Source organism: Cygnus olor, chromosome 1, assembly GCF_009769625.2.
Source record: "Cygnus olor isolate bCygOlo1 chromosome 1, bCygOlo1.pri.v2, whole genome shotgun sequence".
Classification (NCBI taxonomy): Eukaryota; Metazoa; Chordata; class Aves; order Anseriformes; family Anatidae; genus Cygnus; species Cygnus olor.
In genome coordinates this window covers 205,257,070-205,276,703 of record NC_049169.1, presented here as the reverse complement: position 1 = coordinate 205,276,703, position 19,634 = coordinate 205,257,070, and the positions used below count along the sequence as shown (strand labels likewise).

General features: G+C 43.5%; 1 protein-coding gene across 12 annotated transcripts in view; it reads right to left on the bottom strand.

Annotated features, from left to right (window-relative positions):
* The window catches only part of TENM4 (teneurin transmembrane protein 4), an 879,437-nt gene that overhangs the window by 102,810 nt on the left and 756,993 nt on the right, over positions 1-19,634 (bottom strand). For 10 of the 12 annotated variants that reach the window (XM_040544436.1, XM_040544433.1, XM_040544442.1 and 7 more), the window contains 2 exons: positions 18,656-18,682; positions 11,153-11,299 (listed from right to left, as the gene is read on the bottom strand). In XM_040544436.1, the coding sequence (XP_040400370.1) occupies positions 11,153-11,299; positions 18,656-18,682 (174 nt within the window). The remainder of the gene's footprint in view (positions 1-11,152; positions 11,300-18,655; positions 18,683-19,634) is intronic. The other 2 variants (XM_040544440.1, XM_040544438.1) reach the window with 1 other exon arrangement.

The following is a 19,634-nucleotide window of genomic DNA, read 5'->3' as shown; positions in this document are numbered from 1 at the left end:
TCATCTTGAGAGCCCTGTCTCATTCCCTTCAGAGAGAGGCTGATATAAAGAAAAATCAACAGGACTCTGCAAAACAAGTTCCTTTCCTGCTATTTAGGACAAGAAGCTCCAATTTGTTCAGCTAATTTTTTTTTTATTTTATTTTAAACCCTTTTTAAAAATTTTATTTTAAATCTGAGTCCACTTTGACCAGATAATCTGTCCTCTGTCTAACATTAGACCGAGAATTTTGCTTTGGGATTACTGAATCTAGCTCATATCTCATTTTAAAGATCAGAAATCCACCAATACCATTACTGAGCTCTTCCAAACACTAAGTCTGCAAACTCTTTGGGAGCAGACATTGTCTTTTTATTTTGTGTTCACACCACATCCGTTCTGGTCCCAAAGTGCTCTGAAAACCAGTGCAACCCACTGAAATAGGAACAGCTGTTAAAGATCTGTATCTATAGTGGGTTTTCAGCCTGTTCTTGCTACAAGTTTACTTCGTGGAAGAGAGTAAAGTGTAAGATACCTGTGCATACCTGCGGATACCTTAAAGCAGCTAACGGACAAGGGAAGGGAAGAAGCCTGGTGTTGCAGATGGCTGTCTCACCTCATGTGTCCTCAAACACCTCCTTTTCTCATCTTCCTCTTACTGCCTTTTGCCTCGTATCCTTACGAGCATGGGTGCAGATACACAGAGGGATGTATTCTGATGGTCTACTGCTGCTCAGATAGATTTCCCTCTGTCCCTTTAGAGAGGGACAGGGTTTGGTTTGCAAGAGCAGGCAGTTTTTTCTCAGTCATTGCTACCCTGATGTTAAACACTCTGACTGTAGCAACTGGGACAGCTAAGTTAGATCCTGACAATGGATCTGAACGCTGACCTTATTCAGAAAGAGTTTCACAAGATACTCAGTGTCATAGCTGTCTGCTATAACTACTCACTTGGATGCCAGACTTAAGACGACCTAAAATTACTGGGCTTTCAGGCATTGCCTGTGACCCACCACTTTCTGAAAATCATGGCCTTTATGAGGTTTCAAGAGCATGCAAATAAAGAAAAAAAAAAATACAGCCACCCAAAACAACTAGACAATTTTGAAAATCTGGAGCTGCTGGGGTTAGCGTGGAAGACTCAAGGCTGTGTCTTTGCCCACAGGAGTTTCAGGCGGGCTGAAGGATCGCTATCTCATGCTCATTTGTATTCACCACACAAGGAGTTGATGGATCCGAGCCAAATGTAATAATCTTCTCAAAAAAAAAAAAACCAACAAGCCAACAACAAACTGAAACACCAACAGACAAACTGAACCTGTCCCAGGTGTGTTATGATGGAAACAAGGTTTGTCTCCCAGGTGGGATATGCTCCTTCCCTCCCAAGCACCAGGAAGGGCAGGCAGGTAAATAACTAAAGGGGCTTTGTGACTGTCTTCCTTGCATGTAAGCCTTCACGCCCAGATTCTCTGGCTTCCTGCAAGCCGACTTTGCTAGGAACAGATTAAGAACCTGAGGCACAAACCCAGCCATTCGCTGATAGGAAAAAGAGTGTGCCTGTTGAGCACCACTGCTCATTAGGAGAGGCATCTCTTTTGGCTTACTTCTGAACTGTGATGAAATGAGTGTGACATATCACCTCCCCGGAACAAAAACTAACTGTCATGTTCACAGCCACTGCTAGCCTGCAAAATAATTAGTCTCCAGCAGCAATGGGGCTACTAACCCTGTGCTCCTTGGGCTGCTGCCGTGCTTGCTGGCTGCAAAGTGCTCCGAAGTCCCACAGGAGCCTCGTTCCTCCTTCAAGCCTTACGTAGTTTGGTTTCCGAGTCCCTCAACCACCACCATGCACTGCCAACGAGGTGCCCAGGAGCAGGGTTTTACACAGAAGCAAAGGACTGGTTTTGAGAGACTGCTTTTGCAGTAAACAAGATCAGCCGAGAGCTAATAAAATTTCAAATTAGCTGTGACTTTTCATGGCCCCACAATTGTGTTGGCTGATTTAATGGGCAGCGTCTTAGCTCGCTGAGATTGAATAATGGAGCATTTCTACAGTTATGGATGCTGCAACAAAAAACCGTCATGCTAACATCAACAACAGCATGCAAATAGCCTTCAGCCAGGAGTGTTATTATGTGTTTAAGCTGACTCTGACAGGGGGCTGCATGTCAAGTGTCGGGATGGAACAGGCAGGCCACAGGTAGGGACGGATCTGGTCATACATGGAGAGCATCCTGTGGACCGTGACACTCATCAGAAGCCATGAACACAGGCACGCAGAAAGAGGTGAGCCTAGAGAGTCTTGTTGTGGTAAATCTGGGAGGGTGCACAGGACAAACTCAAGGATTGCTCCTGATGAAGAGGATAAGACTTTCTGCCACTGACTGCAGCAAGAAGAACCTCTGTGTGAAGCTGCACTAAGCAAAGTAAGGCTAGAAAGAAAATAACAATAAAAATACATTGTCTTTTGGAAGTATTTCATCGCCAATAAAAGCATAAAATGCACCAGTTGTATGCATAATCGAGGCTCTCAGCTCATCCAGTTCTTGTCTTTCACTCTCCCTTCTGCACCATTCAGCAGGCAACATTTATTATCCTTCATGGGGACACTGCCTGTCTTGTCCTGTAATGCTTTTGGATGTATCAATGGAAGAGTTTGGATGGGAAGGGTTTAAAATGGGGACACTCAGATGTAAAGCTAACATAATGTGTTATTCTTATCCTTGGACAAATCAGATTTTACCCTTTCTTTCAGTCTAAACTCTGGCAAAATAGAGACTAAGGGAATGGCTCAGCATTTCTGCACAAAACACAAGTTATTGTTCATGTGGATGCTTGGGTTGATGAAGGTTTGCAGGAGTAATGATGTTCTGCCCTGAGCTGAGGACCAGCACTTAATTTACTTCAACTAGATCTGGGGAATAAATAGGTTTTCCTCTTGGGCTTTGAAGAGAACAATTTCACCTATCCAACAACAGGGCTGTAGCTTCTGGACACTGTAAAGAATCAACGGGAAACAAAATACAGATGTAAGGAACAAGAGCAATGTCACTGTTGGCACCCTGTGGTCATGTTAGATATTAAGGCTCTCAGCCCTTTCTATCCCACCTGCTCTGTTTTGATTTTGCCTTACTAAGGTTCTCACTGGTTGAATCCTAGCTAAATTAGATTGCTGGCTCCCTGGGAAAGGAGTTGTCTTCACATCTACTCTAAGTGCTCACCACATGTTTGCAGGATCAAAATAATATAGGCATATGTAATAGTAATCATGTATTTGTGTTATAGCACTCCTTGGGCTCCAGCGCAGAAGCAGAGCCCTGCGGTGCAGGCACTACAGAAATACTCTGCAGAAAGTCCACCCTAATTCAGGGCTACATTCTTGCTTAACAGAACGTCTGAAAAAAACCAGAAGGGAATGGAGTAGAAGGAAGAAATGACTGAAAACACACGACAATCACCACTAGCTGGCCATAAACCAGAGCTATAATAACCTGTTTAGAGTCTACAAGTTCACAGCATCCCCCAGATCACCATTGCTCCGGAGCACGCTGTTGATGCAGCTGGTTTCATGCGATTCTCCCTCTCTCCAGGCAGGCTTTTAGGAAAGGGACTTACCCTACCAGCAAAGCAGCACAGAAACCAGGCAGTCTGTGCTTGGAGTGAAATTCATGAGGCTGAGAAAGGCGCGTGAGAGCTCTTCCAAGCAGAGGAGACTGGCATTTAGGCAGTGCAGAAAGCATTGGTTGTTTCACCTGAGCAATGGTCAAGCAATATTGTACCTGAAGCTGCCTGCTTTAGGAGCCAAAGCGCCTCCCAAAAGTGATTCCTCTGAGAAAAAAGGGACTCAGAGATTAGAAAATTTTTCTGGGAATGATGGGTTCACACCCGCAGCAGAAGAGCTATTCTTAGCTGAGATATCGTTGTCACTGAGGTCTCTCACATTTCTGAAAAGTGCCGTAAGTGTTAAGCTAAGGCTGAGAAGTTCACCCTAACATATTCCGTTGACTCAATCCAAGGCAATTCAATAAATCAAGAGCACACCTTGGCAAGTGGTAAGTGAGAAAATTCAGATACAGGCATGTTTCTCAAGTCCTCATCAACAGGAAAGTAGCCATAGACCCTGTGCACCCATGACAGTGTGTGTCCGAGCACACTCAAGGGCAAAGCTTTGGGTTTCTAAGGGACTTTCTGCTCCAAAAGACAGGCAAGAGGTTGTTTAAAGTGCTAAAGCAGGTCTGGCAGAGCTTTCCTGAATTTCTTTCTGAATAGGTACCCAAGCTCTGCTTAAGCATTGTTTTATTGCAGAAAGGCCTTGTGTAAGGTGCGTCCAAGCCTGTCGTTTCTGGAGATGGTTCGTGTCACCTCTTGTTACGCCTTATATACCAGCAGTGCCTCCTTCCCATCAGGAACTCTCCTCATCTCAGCAGACAACGATACATTTCTTTTGACAAAGGAGACTTTTTCATTGTTTCTTCCCGAATCTATTAATCAAAGGAATTTCATTACAGACTAGTCAAAAGCGCTAGGAACTCTCCCAAGCTGTCAAGACAACCCACAGCCATTGCTAGACCCTCACTTCACAACACAACGCCCTCAGTAACAGCACAGCCGACACCTGTATCTGGATGCAGTAGGTTCACGGGTGGATGCACGGGTTCACACTGCACTCCTGGCAGCCCCGGTGCTAACAACCAGCAGCAGGTGATACACAGGTGTCACCGTCCAACAGAGAATCAGCAAGTTGCTGAGACCTGAAAATGTGAACCGGTCATTTTGTTCTCTTACTTGAGGAAAGGTTGATTAACAGTCATCATAAAGCGGAGGAAGAGAAGCTGGGTGATTTATAACACATTATACCAGCTCGACAATCTTTTCAGGTGCAGCAGGCTTTCTCGTCTTTCTAGAAGTGCTTTGTGGTTCCTCCAAGATGACCCCGTTGTTTGACGGGATCTATCTGTGACGGTAAATGCTAATTTATGATGGCTGTTTTCCCAGGTGCGTTCAGATCTCAACACTTCCCTTCGTAAATGTAGCTAGCACATTAATGCATCATTTTTTATGGTTTCAAGGAAGCAGACAGCTCCCATACCATGCCCAGGAGACGCTCTTCTTGTGCTATAAAAGCCTTGCAGGCATGAAGTAAAGGTTCGTAGCAGTGTGCAAAAAGAAAAAAAAAAATAAAATCTGAAAGCACCCCATCACCTTGTCTGCAGCTCATGCATTTGCAAAGATTAGGTTTGCATTCTGGGGTTCTCTTGGATTCTTTACAATTCCCTTTATAACCCTACTGCTACTTTCAGATGTAACCCCACATACTGGCAAAGAGCAATCCAGGCTCCTGCCAGATATCTCACACATTATTTGGCATGTGGTGGACAGATGGTGGACACACGGGTGTTAAGAAGGCTGGTGTGCACTGCCAAAATTCCTCTTGCCAAAAAATTTGAAATACTGCTGTCCCAAAGCATTATGCACGTCTCCACCTTCCTACAAGCACTACCTGATCCTTGAATGGGGCGAGCAAGACACGAAGTTGCACCGATGGGCTGTGGTGCAGCACTGAGTCATATCAGAGAGCGCATTCCTGGTAATTCAAGTGTGGCTATGGAAGAAATTCATCGTCCCTGAAATGCAGGTTGGTTTCTAGTGGCAGCAATTACTAACTCGAGGCAGCAAGGAAAGGCAAAAATCCTATGTGGCTTGGTTGCTCTGACCTGCTCACTGCTCTGGGGTTTAAAGGCAAGTGTTAGCTGCCTGTTCTGGCACAGGAGGACGGAGGGAAGAGTTGTTCCAACTTTGAGCTCTTAGGTAGCATCTGGTGGAGCACAGAACTGAACATGCTAAGGCAAAACAGGGCCACGTGCACACTGAAACACTGCATTTGTGCTCAGCTGAATGTGTTGCATGTAGCTGTCATGAGTAAGACATGAACTGAGGGGTAGAAGCTTACAGTCCTTGCAGAAGAAGAGAATGAGATTTCTTTGCTCTTGAGGGAAGATCATTGAGCAGGTGATGTAAGAAAAACAGTTGCTGTAGTTCTATGAAATACACTTTTATATAATGGTATGCAACAGAGTTTAGGACAGGCCAGCATTATTTTAATGGGAAGATTATCCATCTATCTATCTATCTATCTAATCTATATCTATACCTATATCATCTATCTATATCTATATCTATATCTATATCTATATCTATATCTATCTATATATTCACATCTATTCTATCTAAGTTATCTTGCAGTAATCACTAACACAAGTCTTTGGAACTGTTTAAATTGGGAAGAGGGAGCAGAGAACTGACAACTGAACATCAACCTCTTACTAACAGGAGGGGCTAGGTAATATTAGCAGCATTTATATTCCTGTAATTTTTTATCTGAGAAAGATTCTTGCCTCTCAGAAGTTGATTCGCTTTGTCTGGGCAGAGTTCAGTGGCAGTTTAACAACTGGAATTGTTGAAAAGAAAGATGCAGTCAGCTCCACCTCCCAGAAAACCAGCAGGCTTTACCCTGTTGTGAAGACTTGGCTAGTCTGGAAAATCCCAAAACCATATCAGAAGCCCTCAAATGAAATTACTGTGTTGATGAGACAAAACTTGTAGACCCGGAGAGAAATTTAGTTTAATTTCTTTAATTCTTCCATGGTTTCAGGACAGTGGGATGTATCCAGACAATGAAATGGTGAATCGGGCAATTCTCTGACTCTGAAAACAGAGGGAGTCACACAGATGATTTCCCTGGAACAAAGTTGGTTAACATAGCTTTGCTGCCCACTAGCATATCTATGAGCTTGTGAACAATATCCTTTCCACTTCCATTTTTCCTATATACTTCTTTTTCTGACCAAAGAGTCTGCGAGTGCAATGGAGCCCACATTTAGCCTATGGAATATCAGCCTGTTCTCAACGTGTAGTCAAATGCCATCAACTCCACTTTTAGGACTTGTCACAGAAGATAATTTTCTTGGCCTTTTAAACCTTCAAACTTTTCACTCTTCAAGTACGTGACAGGGCACTCTGTGTGGGGGGAGACGGGACTACCTGCAGGTAGTGAGTGTTTGCAGCCATGAATTACAGGAGTTATTTTCTGCCAAAGACAGGCAAGAAGCACTTTTCTGGGCCCGTCTTAAGGAAACATCTCCCATTTGTTATAATACAGGCAGTGGCCTCTTAGGTCAAACGTTCAAAATCCTAGCCTTTTACCCAGATTGTTAAAGCTCTGTCACTGCGCTGTTTTCCCTTGACTGATACTGGATGATTGCCTGCTCTCAGTTACTTGCTACAACTCCTTTCAAGTTGATGGACTTTGTGTTTAGAAGTGTAAATAAAGTAGACCTGAGTGTGAAACCTAAGTGTCAGCTCTGACAAATGACACTTGTGTGTGGAGTGTGCTCTCCGAGACACCTTTTTTCTAACCTGAACAGAGATCACATTTCACCGAGTTTCTCTGAGTGACTTCTGCTTTGCTTATTATTGTTTATCTGAACAGCCTCCAGATTTAAGAGGCCAACACGCCCTGTAATTTGGTACCCATCTCCCTCAGGGTATGATTAGGCTGGGATGTGATGAAAAAGATTCTGACTTCAGCTCCCATTATCCCGAGGCATTTCCTGCTGCAGGGATCTTGATTAGCAGACACATGATACCAGGGCACGGGGACCAGCTTCCGATGAGCTCAGCCGGAGTGAAAGCCCCCATAGCGTGAACGGCCCCACATTGTTCTGAAAAACCACCGTGTCTCATCCTCGAGAGACTCTGTTTTGAGCAGAAAATGACTCAAAGGGCAGTGTACATCTACCAAAAGTAGGCACCTACAAGGTGTATATCCGAAACAGCTCAGAGAGATGATGCCATAAACCTATTTCTCTCCGCTGGCAGTACACGTGGTGACCAGCTCAGGTGCTCTAGCCAGAGCAAGAAAATTTGATAAGACCCCAAAAGAAGGAAAAGCCTTTTTTGTGTGCTTCTACCCTCACTACCTGTTCTTTCAGAGGCTGCTCAGCCTGCATCTTTGCAGTGCTCTGGAAAGCATTGCAGTTGTGCAATGTGTCTCTTTGGTGACAAAGTGTTTGCACTGAAGATGGATTCAGTTCTGCTTCCTAAACACAGGTGCCTACTGTCATTTGAGTTGCCTTTGGACAACTCAGGAACCCAAAGGCAGCTGTCACAGAATCACAGAATCACAGAATCGTCTAGGTTGGAAGAGACCTCCAAGATCATCTAGTCCAACCTCTGTCCTAACACTAACAAGACCTCCACTAAACCATATCACTAAGGACTACATCTAAACGTCTTTTAAAGACCTCCATGGATGGCGACTCAACCACTTCCCTGGGCAGTCCATTCCAATGCCTAACAACCCTTTCGGTAAAGAAGTTCTTCCTAATATCCAACCTAAACCTCCCCTGGCGCAACTTTAGCCCATTCCCCCTCATCCTGCCACCAGGCACGTGGGAGAATAGACCAACCCCCACCTCTCTACAGCCTCCTTTAAGGTACCTATAGAGAGCGATAAGGTCTCCCCTGAGCCTCCTCTTCTCCAGGCTAAACAACCCCAGCTCCCTCAGCCGCTCCTCGTAAGACTTGTTCTCCAGACCCCTCACCAGCTTCGTTGCCCTTCTCTGGACTCTCTCGAGCACCTCCATGTCCTTCTTGTAGCGAGGGGCCCAAAACTGAACACAGTACTCGAGGTGCGGCCTCACCAGAGCCGAGTACAGGGGGACAATCACCTCCCTAGACCTGCTGGCCACGCTGCTTCTTATACAAGCCAGGATGCTGTTGGCCTTCTTGGCCACCTGAGCACACTGCTGGCTCATATTCAGCTGCCTATCAACCAGTATTCCCAGGTCCTTCTCGGCCAGGCAGCTTTCCAACCACTCATCTCCCAGCCTGTAGTGCTGCTTGGGTCACACACAAAACATATGCATATGCTCTACAGAAGACCCAAGCTACTGTGAAGGGGGAGCTAGAGGCCAGATGAGGTATTCCAGGATGCTTCAGATGGTGCTGGACAAGAGGCAGCAGACATTAAGTGGAACGTGAGAAATTTAGATTAGATTTTAGGAGAAAAATGATTACTATGAGGTAGTATAATGGTGCAGGTTGCCCAAAGAAATCTCCATCCTTGGAGATGTTAAAGAATTGGCTGGACACAGCCCTGAGTAATTACACCTGCTTTGATCAGGGGGTTGATGTAGATGGCTGCTGGAGGTCCCTTCCAATCTAAATTACTTTCTGTTCTGTAAATGTCTCGAGATGTCTTGCTATAGAGATCAGAATAGCAACTAGGACACAGGTCCAGAATCAGCCTTTCTTCCCCACCCCAGGTAAACACATTCAAATCCCCCTGCTAAACAGGGAACTTTGGCTTCAAAGCAGAAGTTCCTCCCCACTACTGATGCCCCTGTACCTCAGGAGTTTAAATTCTAGATTTCAGCCCACAAATACACCACAAACGATCCACAAAAATCTATAAAAATCAGGTCAAGAAAGTAAATGCATACCTAAGGACATAAGGACAAGAGTCCTTAGCAGTAATGTAGCAAAATCAACAGAATAATGTAGTGTATGGCATGGATTATCTGTAAACTAATGCACACCATGTCCATGCACACACAGACTTTTGTAGTGTACCAGGAATAAAGTCAACACTCATTTCTGGGCTGTGACACACGAATAAGCTGTCACAAGTCAATATGTTACAACCGATCGGCTGCTCTCGCTAGCTGTGTGCACCGCTGTTCCACACAAGCTCACCAAATGCAAGTTAGCAGCTGATGTGCACTAACTCGGAAACATGTTGATGCCTTTCGTCTCTCCTGTCTACATCTGCTGTCCTGCAGGCTAGCGAGGCCTCAAAACCTTGTTTCAAGGTGAGGGCAAGCCAATTACAAGGTTAGCACTTTGTAGCAAGAGATAGGAGGGCATGGTGCTTCACCAGCCTGCTCAGAGTCTGGTCATGCTCTTTTTGATGTTATGCAGATGTGGTCTAGCTTGTTAGTCAGGCTGGATTGCTCTGTATTTTCCCCCTCTCTTTCTAAAAAGAAGTCAAGGTTTTTGTTGGTTATTTTTTCCAGTGAGACTGGGTTTATTTCTGGATCTATTTACCATAAATTTACACATGGCAAACTTTACCATTGTCTTGACTCAGCTGTAAATAGGAAAGATGAGTACAGTGATATTCAGTTTCACGTGAGGCAAGAAGAGACTTTGGTTTCACAGTGTGTACTCTTTCTATCGTTCCCCAATTTTTTCCATCTTTTTTAAAGGGATAATTTGGTCCGTTTGCCATGCCAGATGTGCAGAAGTATTTTAAATATTCAGTCAGAATCCCAGTTGCTGTGAAGCAGATAATCACAGCCTTGGCTTGTCTATTTTTGTTTTTATTTTTAACTGTACTGTTCTTGCGAATACGATAGAACAGAAACTTGCAAAATATAGTCTCCACTTCACAGTCTGGGTCCCGGCCCAGACTTGTGGTTTACAAAGCCTTTTGCTGAGTGACAACAAAACAAATTATGCAGTCTCCCTTATGCCTTAAATTTAATATCTCATCTCCTGCCCTCTAATTCAAACCTTCACACTGCACCAGGGTTTCCTTTGTAATGAGATAACTCTGAATATTAAGTTTGCATTACACAGGGCTATTATTCACATGCCTGACATCATTACATATGGAACTGTAATCAATAAAACATGGTGCAAGAGGGATCGGATGGCTTGTGGGCATGGGGATCAGTCATGAAGCCCCTGAGTTACTGCAAAACATCCATCCCAAGTCAGCAGTGACCTACGAAGGAGCCTCGATGAAAACCTCAGGCAGCGAGGCCAAAGTTCGAACAGTCAGGGACACTCGCTGTCTGGGGTGGTCCCATCGTGTCACTGCCAAGCCACACGGAGGGACAGGACAAGCACACAGCCTCTGCCTGCCGTCTGCTACACGGACTCGATTTGCAGATAAATAACCCTCCCTCTTCAGTCCTGGCACCCTGAATCCAAATCCATTTCATCTGAATTTTCAAACCCTCTCTGGCTGAGTCAGCCTGGTGGACTTGGCTGCCTGTTCTCCGCCAGCTGTCGGGAAGCAATCTGCCCCACCGAATCAAGCCCAGCTGACTGCTGGCTGCTTACAGGCTCGGGAAAGCCTGGCATACCGCACGCGCTCCCGTCCTACCTCCGTCGTTGTCCTTGCCGTCTCCGCATGCCGTCTCCATGGAGGTGTCGCAGCCCGCTCCTCGCCAGCCCAGCTGGCAGACGCAGTGCCAGCCGTTCATGTCCAGAGTGCACCTGCCGTTGCCGTTGCACAAGCCAGGGCATCCCTCTGCAAGGCAAACAGCCACATGTTCAAACACACCGAAAAAAACAAAGCCACACAGCCTTGGGAAAAAAGGCTACTTAAAAGCAGCTGTTTCCCTCTGCTTTCAGGTTATTTCTCCACTCCCACTTGGTGTCTTCCCACCTGGAGCAAACTGTCCCAGTTCGGTATCAGGATGGTGGAGGGCTGCTGTTGTGAAACCCACCCTGCTGTCTGAACCTCTCAAAGCCTTTGTTTTGTAGAACCTAGATTTGGGGTTACCTGACTTACACGTGGGGTGAACGTCCCTAACACCCAGTGGGATAATGCAGCTTTCAGCAGTACTGAGATCTCAACCTGAAAGCTGGCTGGGAAGGGAAGGCACTTTCTATGTTGGAAAATGTTTGGAGAACATGATTTCTCTTCCACAGTCATTTTGTGTGGGATTCATCTGAGCTGGTTACAACTGACCTAGAAGGGAGATACCTTCCACTCTCTGTAGTCAGCAGAGGACCAGCCTCTCTGAGGGCAGAAGGCCCCTCGTGTGGGTTAGATGCCCACACTGAGGAGCTGAAGGATGCTCTGGAAATGCCTGTTTCTCTCCACTGACTAGAAAGAGACCCCAGCAGAGGCAGATATTTCTATTACAGGTGATTAAAATTAGGGGGAGATGAACCCCACGCTTCCTGTCTGCTCACTAGGGGTTGATTTTCTCATCCGATGACCCCCTGCTGAGTTTTCCATCCTTTTTTTCCCCAACAAAATAGCACAGTAATTTCCCCAGCAAGCAGCAGTGTGAAGGACGCAGCTTAGCTTATGCAGTTCTGGGGGCTTTTTAGCTGCAGAGCTCAAAAACCTTTTCCAAGAAGCAGTCAGAAACGTTAGCTGCATTTTACAGATTAGGAAACTGAAGTAGAAGGGACTGAAGTGACTGCCAAGGTCACCCAGCAGGACTGATTAAACCAGGAACACAACTGAGCCTTCCTGAGCCCTGTCCTAAGGCTCTGCTTACACGTGTTGTGAAATCCTTTCATGTCATTTGAGTTTCTTCAGGCCCTCAATTTGCAAGGCGGCCTTGTTGGTGGAACTGCGCAAATGGCGCAGATTCTGTGGAACCAAAAAGGGAAGGGACCTTAAAGACCATCTAATTCCAACCCCCCACGGCAGGAGGGTTGGGATTATCCTGCCCTAAAGGGTTACAACACGAGGGTGAAGAGCACCGAAGGGTGAATTTGGCTGGCCACCCCATGAGGGCTGCCTGGGGAAGCGCTGAGGCAGCAGAGCAGGCCACGCCACCATTATCGTGTGTGGAAGAGATGCAGTGCCCAAAGGCCTTGTCACTAAAACCATGTCCCTCTGTGAACTTAACATCTCCACCAAGACTGTTTTTCTAACTTAAAGGTGGCCAGGGACCAAATGGGATAAGGAACAAAGGTGGTTAGGTCCTTTAAAAGGATCTTAAATAGGTTTTGCATTTACAAACATGTTTGTAGCATCTCAGGCGTTTAAAATGTGTGCTGTGTGTGTGAGGAGAGGGCATACTACATGTGTATGTGTGAGCGTGCTTTGTGTGTGTGTATACTTCAGCATTTATACATTATATTAGTATTTATACATTATATTAGTATTTATACACTACAGAAGAGCTATTTATAGGCAAGGTTATATGAAATTCTCCATTTTAAAATCCTGCCTTCAGTTACTTACAACAGTGCCAAACTTTTAAGCATTTAATTTTTTTTCAATGCTAGAGCTAATTTATTTGTTTGTTCCCTTTAGTTACTTTCAGTAGAAGCTGAAAGCATTCAGCTGTTTTGGAAAATGAGAAGTGTATTACTTTTTAAAATAACCTGCTAAAATTGCTTCATTAGGTAGGTAATTGCACTTTGGAGCAGATAAATTCCATTTGGATGGGCCCATCCTGACAGAAGGGATATGACTTTTTTCCCCTCTTTATAAATCTGCCTAAATTTGTCTAGACAAAAAGCCTCTGAAGAAATCTTGAGAAATCACTTTATGTGTATTCTGCATGGCCCCAGTAGAGCTCAGTTGGCAGCTCGGTTCTGCAATGACACTGTTGCATCATCATTGCGCACATTTCATGTTTTAATTGCTCTAGTGCATCAGTTGGACTCTTCATAACCCATCCTAAAAAATTCATTTCTATCCAGCTGCTGCAGAGACTGAGCAGGACACTGCTTTTAAAGGTGCAGTGGTGTCGACCTGGACAGGAGTGCAGTGAGAATCAAAAAGAGTTGGGTGATGAGAAATTGAAGAGACCACTATAGAAGCATGAGAGAAGAAGGGTTGGATGCCATCAGATTTTTAACCCAAAAAGTATTGTTTAGTATCTGGAGTAGACTCTTTATTTTCTGCAATGGGAAGAAGAGGGGTTTTAGAAATTTTTGATGGGACTCCTTTGGTTCAGTTTCAAGCCATGCAGGAACAGGTCAAAATCCTGGAAACAGGCCCAAATGCTGGAAATGGTTGAAGTTAAGGCTATGATGATTAGGATGGTATGATTAGGACGGAAGGACCTTCAACATCTGAGGAAACGAGAAGAGCTTGAATTATCTGCTCTAGCACAGCAAAGGCTGGAAAGAATATAATTGTTTCCACAAATTCGTGAAACAGATAAACAGTGAGAAAGAAAACAGCTATTTAAGCTAAACAGAATAATGCTGGCGTAAGAACAAATGGACATAAATCAAGCATGCATAAATTCTGGTTGGAAATTAGAAAGAAACAAAATGTATTTTTGGGGATCAAAGGAATAAAGTTTTGGAATAGCCTCTCAGTAGGATGGTTAAGGTCAAGAAGCCCCACGGATATCCAAAGACCTTGGTAAAATTATATAAAATTTTACACAACGTGGTTGCCCTTGACAGCTGACAACTGGGCTCTGCCTGAGAAGTCCCCTTTCAGTCCGATGTTCTTGAATTTTGTGTGCAATTCATTTTCTGTAAGAAATGGGGTTTGGACTATCTGAACGGACTTTCATGATTTCCTCTGAATGTTCGTGAATTGGACCCAGAGTAATTCAGTCAATCATCTCAGAAGGCAGACAGAAGAAAAACACCATTCAAGAGAGAAAAGAAAGAGGACAGAGAGTATCTCATACGACTATGTCTTCCCAAAGTGTCTACTCCTCTTCCTTGACTATTAAGGGAATCTAGGGTGACGAGCTGAGAGATAAGCATCTACACTGCAGACCCCTACAGTGGGATGACTCCCTCTGTAATGTTATAACCCATTGTCTTGCCATCTTTCAAGTCCAGAAAGCAAATTTACTTCCTCTCACCAAGATGCGAGCCAGCTCCAGTTCCTAATGAGATAAATCTCTTCCAAGGAGTCAGAGAGAACTATTTCCTAATGAAATAACTTCTTTTTCACAGATCCGGGAACACGCAAGTTTTCAGATGTTAACTGTTATGTTACAAGATGCAGCAAAGTGTCAGTGCTGTGAGCACTAATATGTACCTCTCCCATGACATGGTTTGGTAGGAGAACAGACTGTTTTCCTAAGTAATGACAAAGGAAATCGTTAATATAGAAGAACACAATTTAATCGTGCTGCCAAAGGACTCACAGCCTCAGCAAATTAGAATGTAACATGGACATGCAGGTCAACATATCTAGCAGAATGGACCTCTATGTCAATTTCTAAATGTCCATTACTATTTCTAAACTGGTCCTGCATACAGACTTGTCCATCACTAACACAATATAGCTAGGAACATACAATATTCTATGTTCCACAAACAGTGCTCTTCAAAGCATTTGAAGAAAAGGTGATACAAATAAAGTTTATCCCTTCCTCTCACCCGTGCTGGGGAATAAAGGAAAAAGAGCACCTTGACTCCAAAGTGCTTCTAAATGAATATCAACGCAGTAGGGTGGCTCAGTCTTCCCGGATTTACACCACCATAATCTTGCTGCTCTGATTTCTCATAGCTAGAGTCACTCATGATTCATTATTCCTGTGTTTGTTAACTGCATTGGGGTGACTAAGAGAATTAAATAACATGAATAGGACCTTCTGAGGGGGGAAAAGTCCTTTATGTGAGTTTCTAACTGAAGCACATGAAAGCGCTGCTGATACACTGAGATGTTCACAAAGATCTCACATCTGCCATGGATAGGAGAACACGGAGTAGGGAAGCATTACAAAAAGTGAACTGATTTTGAACTGGACAAGAAAAGATTATCAGAGTCAAAGGAGACAGTCACCAGAGTAAGAAATTATTTTAAGATTGGTGGTAAAATAGTCTTCTCTTAATGATCTGTACAGCAAAGACCTTCTGTAATTAGTACAATTAAAAACAATGTTCAATGGCAATTTTCTTCAAGGTAAGACACATTGCCACTTGAAGTAGGACTTAGAAGACTAGACTTTCCTTCTGATCTTAAAATATTGATAGAGGATAAATATGTTTTGCTGCTGTTGTTCCTCCATTGGCAGTAAGAAAGCACTAATGGATGTTCTAGCAAGTCTCAATAGACAGTGGTTGAGCTCTGACATGAGTGGGACATGGCTGAATGCAACATGTGAGGATGCAAACAATAACTTGAGAGAACAATAATCAGTAAGAGACCTGCAGAAGTGTTGTAGGACTGAAAGGGAGGAGCAAGACATCAACTGATCCCCGTAGATTATGAGAATCTAGTACAGTGTCCTGAAAAATGCTAACTCCTAAACTACCTCCACAACATTTTGCGATGGTGGGTATCAAAAAACCTTTAAACAGATGGCTTCTGTAAGATGGAAATTAAAAGTTACCTCCCAGAGTTCCTGTTGCTTCGATCTGTACAAATAAAGGAGTGGGCTGCAGTTAGACCTTGGGTTCTCACCACCGCTCAGACCAAAGAAGTGACCTTGCAGCCATCTCTGAATTCATACGGAGGTGGCTGTTCGGCATCTTTATGTTTCAGCCTGGCTGCTTATATGCCTCACTACAGCACTAATGTGGTTATTTTTTAAAAGTGAGAATTGATAAACCACCAATAGAAATTAATTATATTGATGTGCTGTCAGTTCCAATGGCATTCTGGATGGAGGAGCTCCCTCTAAAACCAGCACATCTTCAATATTAGGCACCTCTTTTCCTTTTAAGCATTACCAGTGCTAATTAAGCTTCAGACTGGAAGACTCCATTCCAGCTCTAGTTGGGGCTTCTTGGTTTAATCATGCTGATGTTTGCTCTTGAAACTTGCCCTCCAACTTAGAAACAGTTCTGTATCTTGTCTGATTTACTGGTTTATTGTAAAGCTGTAGGAAAGACTCAGCAGTAAATCAGGCTCACCCTTGACAACACAGGATTACTGGGAAGGGATTTCAACCAGAAAGATGTTAATAATTAAGAAAGCCAAAAGGGCATGAGTAATTTAGTTTTGAAAAATGCACGCCATGAAGCTAGCCAAGTAAAAACTATGTACTTTTAATGTTTCAGCTGTTGCTAATCTTTCCAGAAGAGGCCATGTATTATAAGAGACGATCGTTATTCTTAGTATGTTGCTAACCGGTTACCCACTTGCAGAACTCACTAAATATAATGTGTCTTTATTCTTGGGCATAAAGGTGAGTCAAAAGGCTCAGAGGAGGAATGACAGCTACAGAAGACTTACTAAAAAAAAATTATTGTGCCATCAAATGGGCCTATTGGCACTGAATGTCCCTGGACACAGGCTCTGCAGACTGATTTCTCATCTCTTCTACCCCCCTGGTGCTTATCTTCTACATTTTGATGCAGCCTTCTCCAACACCAGTTGAGAGAAAAGAAGGAGTCCTGGGGTATTGAAATGCAGAACACTGAGGCGTGGGACATCTACAGGAGGTTGTGGTCACACTGCCTAGTGCTGACCTGTACCCTCCTCTACAAATACCACTATTATTACTCTGGAAGGGTACAAAAAGTGGCCCTCTTTCCTTGATCTAAGGAGAATATTTTTTTTCCTCCTGGTTTAAGTCAAGTCAATCATGTTTTACTGATGCTAAGCAATGCGAGAAAAAACAAATACCACTGAACAATCCACTGATCTATAAGCACTGGTTCAAGGACAACTGATTCTTGCTGCATGAGACTGAAGACAAAAATTTCCTTATTTAAACTGTGGACATTCCCTTACCATTAATATTTGTTTGTCTGCTCAAAGTTTTCCCCTATTTGTGTATACCTGAACCTGCTTTTAAGCTGCAATAGAAACAAGAAACATTAGACTGTACATTCATCTAAATTCATCCAGAGCAGTGAACTCAGTAGGACAACCATGTCTCTTACCACACAATAAGAGCTTTACATGGCAGAGACTTCACTCTAACTATTCACCAGGCAAATATTTTGGCATATCTGTCCTCCTTCATCAGCTTCTCACAGCTGCTATTTCTGATTGCTCACAACCTAAAAAGGAGGGCAACGCTATGGAAGAAACTGATTTGTTCAACCTGATTTTTTGGTTTGTTTAACCAGCAAACATATGATGCTCTGTGGTGTCAGCACTGTGTTGCTGTTAGTGTCAAATCAGCCATGCAGAAGGATATTTGTGTCCAACTCAATCATATTTACTGTCAGATTGTTGTTTTTAACTAGATGTATACTATTTCAATATATTTAGAAAGCTAAGTGCATTGTGGAAATGTCTTTTTTTATTTAAAAGTCCTAAATTAATTTAGTTCGTTGCTCTGATTAATACAACTATGATTATTTTAAGATATCATATTACCTCTGGTCCACAGCAGTTCAATATCATTTCTTCCCAGCTGAGAAAAGACTTGGGTCCTAGACTTGCTTTACGTTTCAAAAATAGGAGCACAGAGTAGGATTTTTTTACAGTGTAAATTAATGCAACATCACTAATTTTAGCAAAAATTGCTGATTTATGCATCCAGAGGCTTTGAGGTCATAATATTTTTCTATTTATATATATATAGATATAATTACTCAAAGTTCCCAGGTAAGACTTAGCAGTCACGGATCAAAAATAGGCGGACTCCACACAGAAAGTGCACTCACCTGCTTTTTACAAAACAGATCATAGACATTTGATTAAAACATATCACTGTACAGGGCTCCTGATGCATTCACAGAAAATTGGTTTCCCCCTGACTTGCCTTACCCGGGTAGGAGGGGTGAAGATGAGAGATGATTTGGAGGGGAGGGCAGGGAGGAGGGGAGGGGTGGGAACACTGATACGATGTTAACACAGGGTCACAGCACTTACAGAGGTATTTCCTACCTAAATGACTGGAAAGTTCACCCTTCCAGACATTAGGGAGCACTTTGATGATGAGGAGGAAGAGATGCAACCTCAACACAGCATGTTCACGGTGCATTTTTAAAAAGAAAACACAAAGACAATAGGAAAAAATAGGAAGGAAGAGCATACCTTTCACTACCTTATCCAGATAGTGAGCTTGGGAGATAAAAGACAGGACATTTAAGGTAGGATTGAATAAGTGCATTGCGGCTTACTACGAGACTGTGCAGGTGCTAGAAAGGCAAAGGAGAGTTTGCTGTGATACGAAAAGAAAAACCTTGATTATGAGGAGAGAAAAAAAAGAAGAAGGGTGGAGCACAGCCCTCCTCAGTCAAAGAACTCAAGAAGGCTACGTTTAGGCATCCAGTCATCTTTGCTCATTAAGACCAGGAAGAGAAACAGGAAAGTTTAATATATATATATATATTTATGTAAGTGTTTATATATATATATATGCATATATATATTTATAAATATATATATATGTGGCAGAATATTTTAGTGTTCTGCTCATTTGCAACAATCTCCCTCTGTTTTACTGACCACTTTTCTTCAGGAAAAACATCTTTTCATCAGGAAAAACAGAGTCATTTGAAAGTGCTCCACCTCACCTGATTGTCTTACACTTTTCCGCACAGAGATGCACAGTTCTCCTGTGGCCTTACCAGAGGCTTTTCCCTGGATCTTCTCAATGGCAACACATTGCATTTATACAGCATCCTCTATCCCAAGATCAAATTGCTTTACCAACATTAAATTAACCTCGCGGCAGCTCTACCAGATAGGCAGCTCTTCATATACTCATTCCAAGTAGGGATAAAGCAAAGAAAAGAAAGTTTTAGATGCAGTGGGAGCAGTCACGTGCCCAATTCCTATGAAATGTTAATTTGGGAAATTGACATCTAATTGATTTTCTAGGGTCAAACAGGAAGTTGGTGGCAAAGACACGAGCAGAAGCCAGGCGTCCTGCCTCGGAGAGCCCTGTGGATGCTAGCAGGCGGCACTCTCCATCTAACAGCAGCTGGTCTTTATTAATAAATAAGAGGCTCTGAGTTTTGCTCTTCTCGATCTGGCTACCTCCTTAAATGCTATTTCCCTGCTCCTGCTC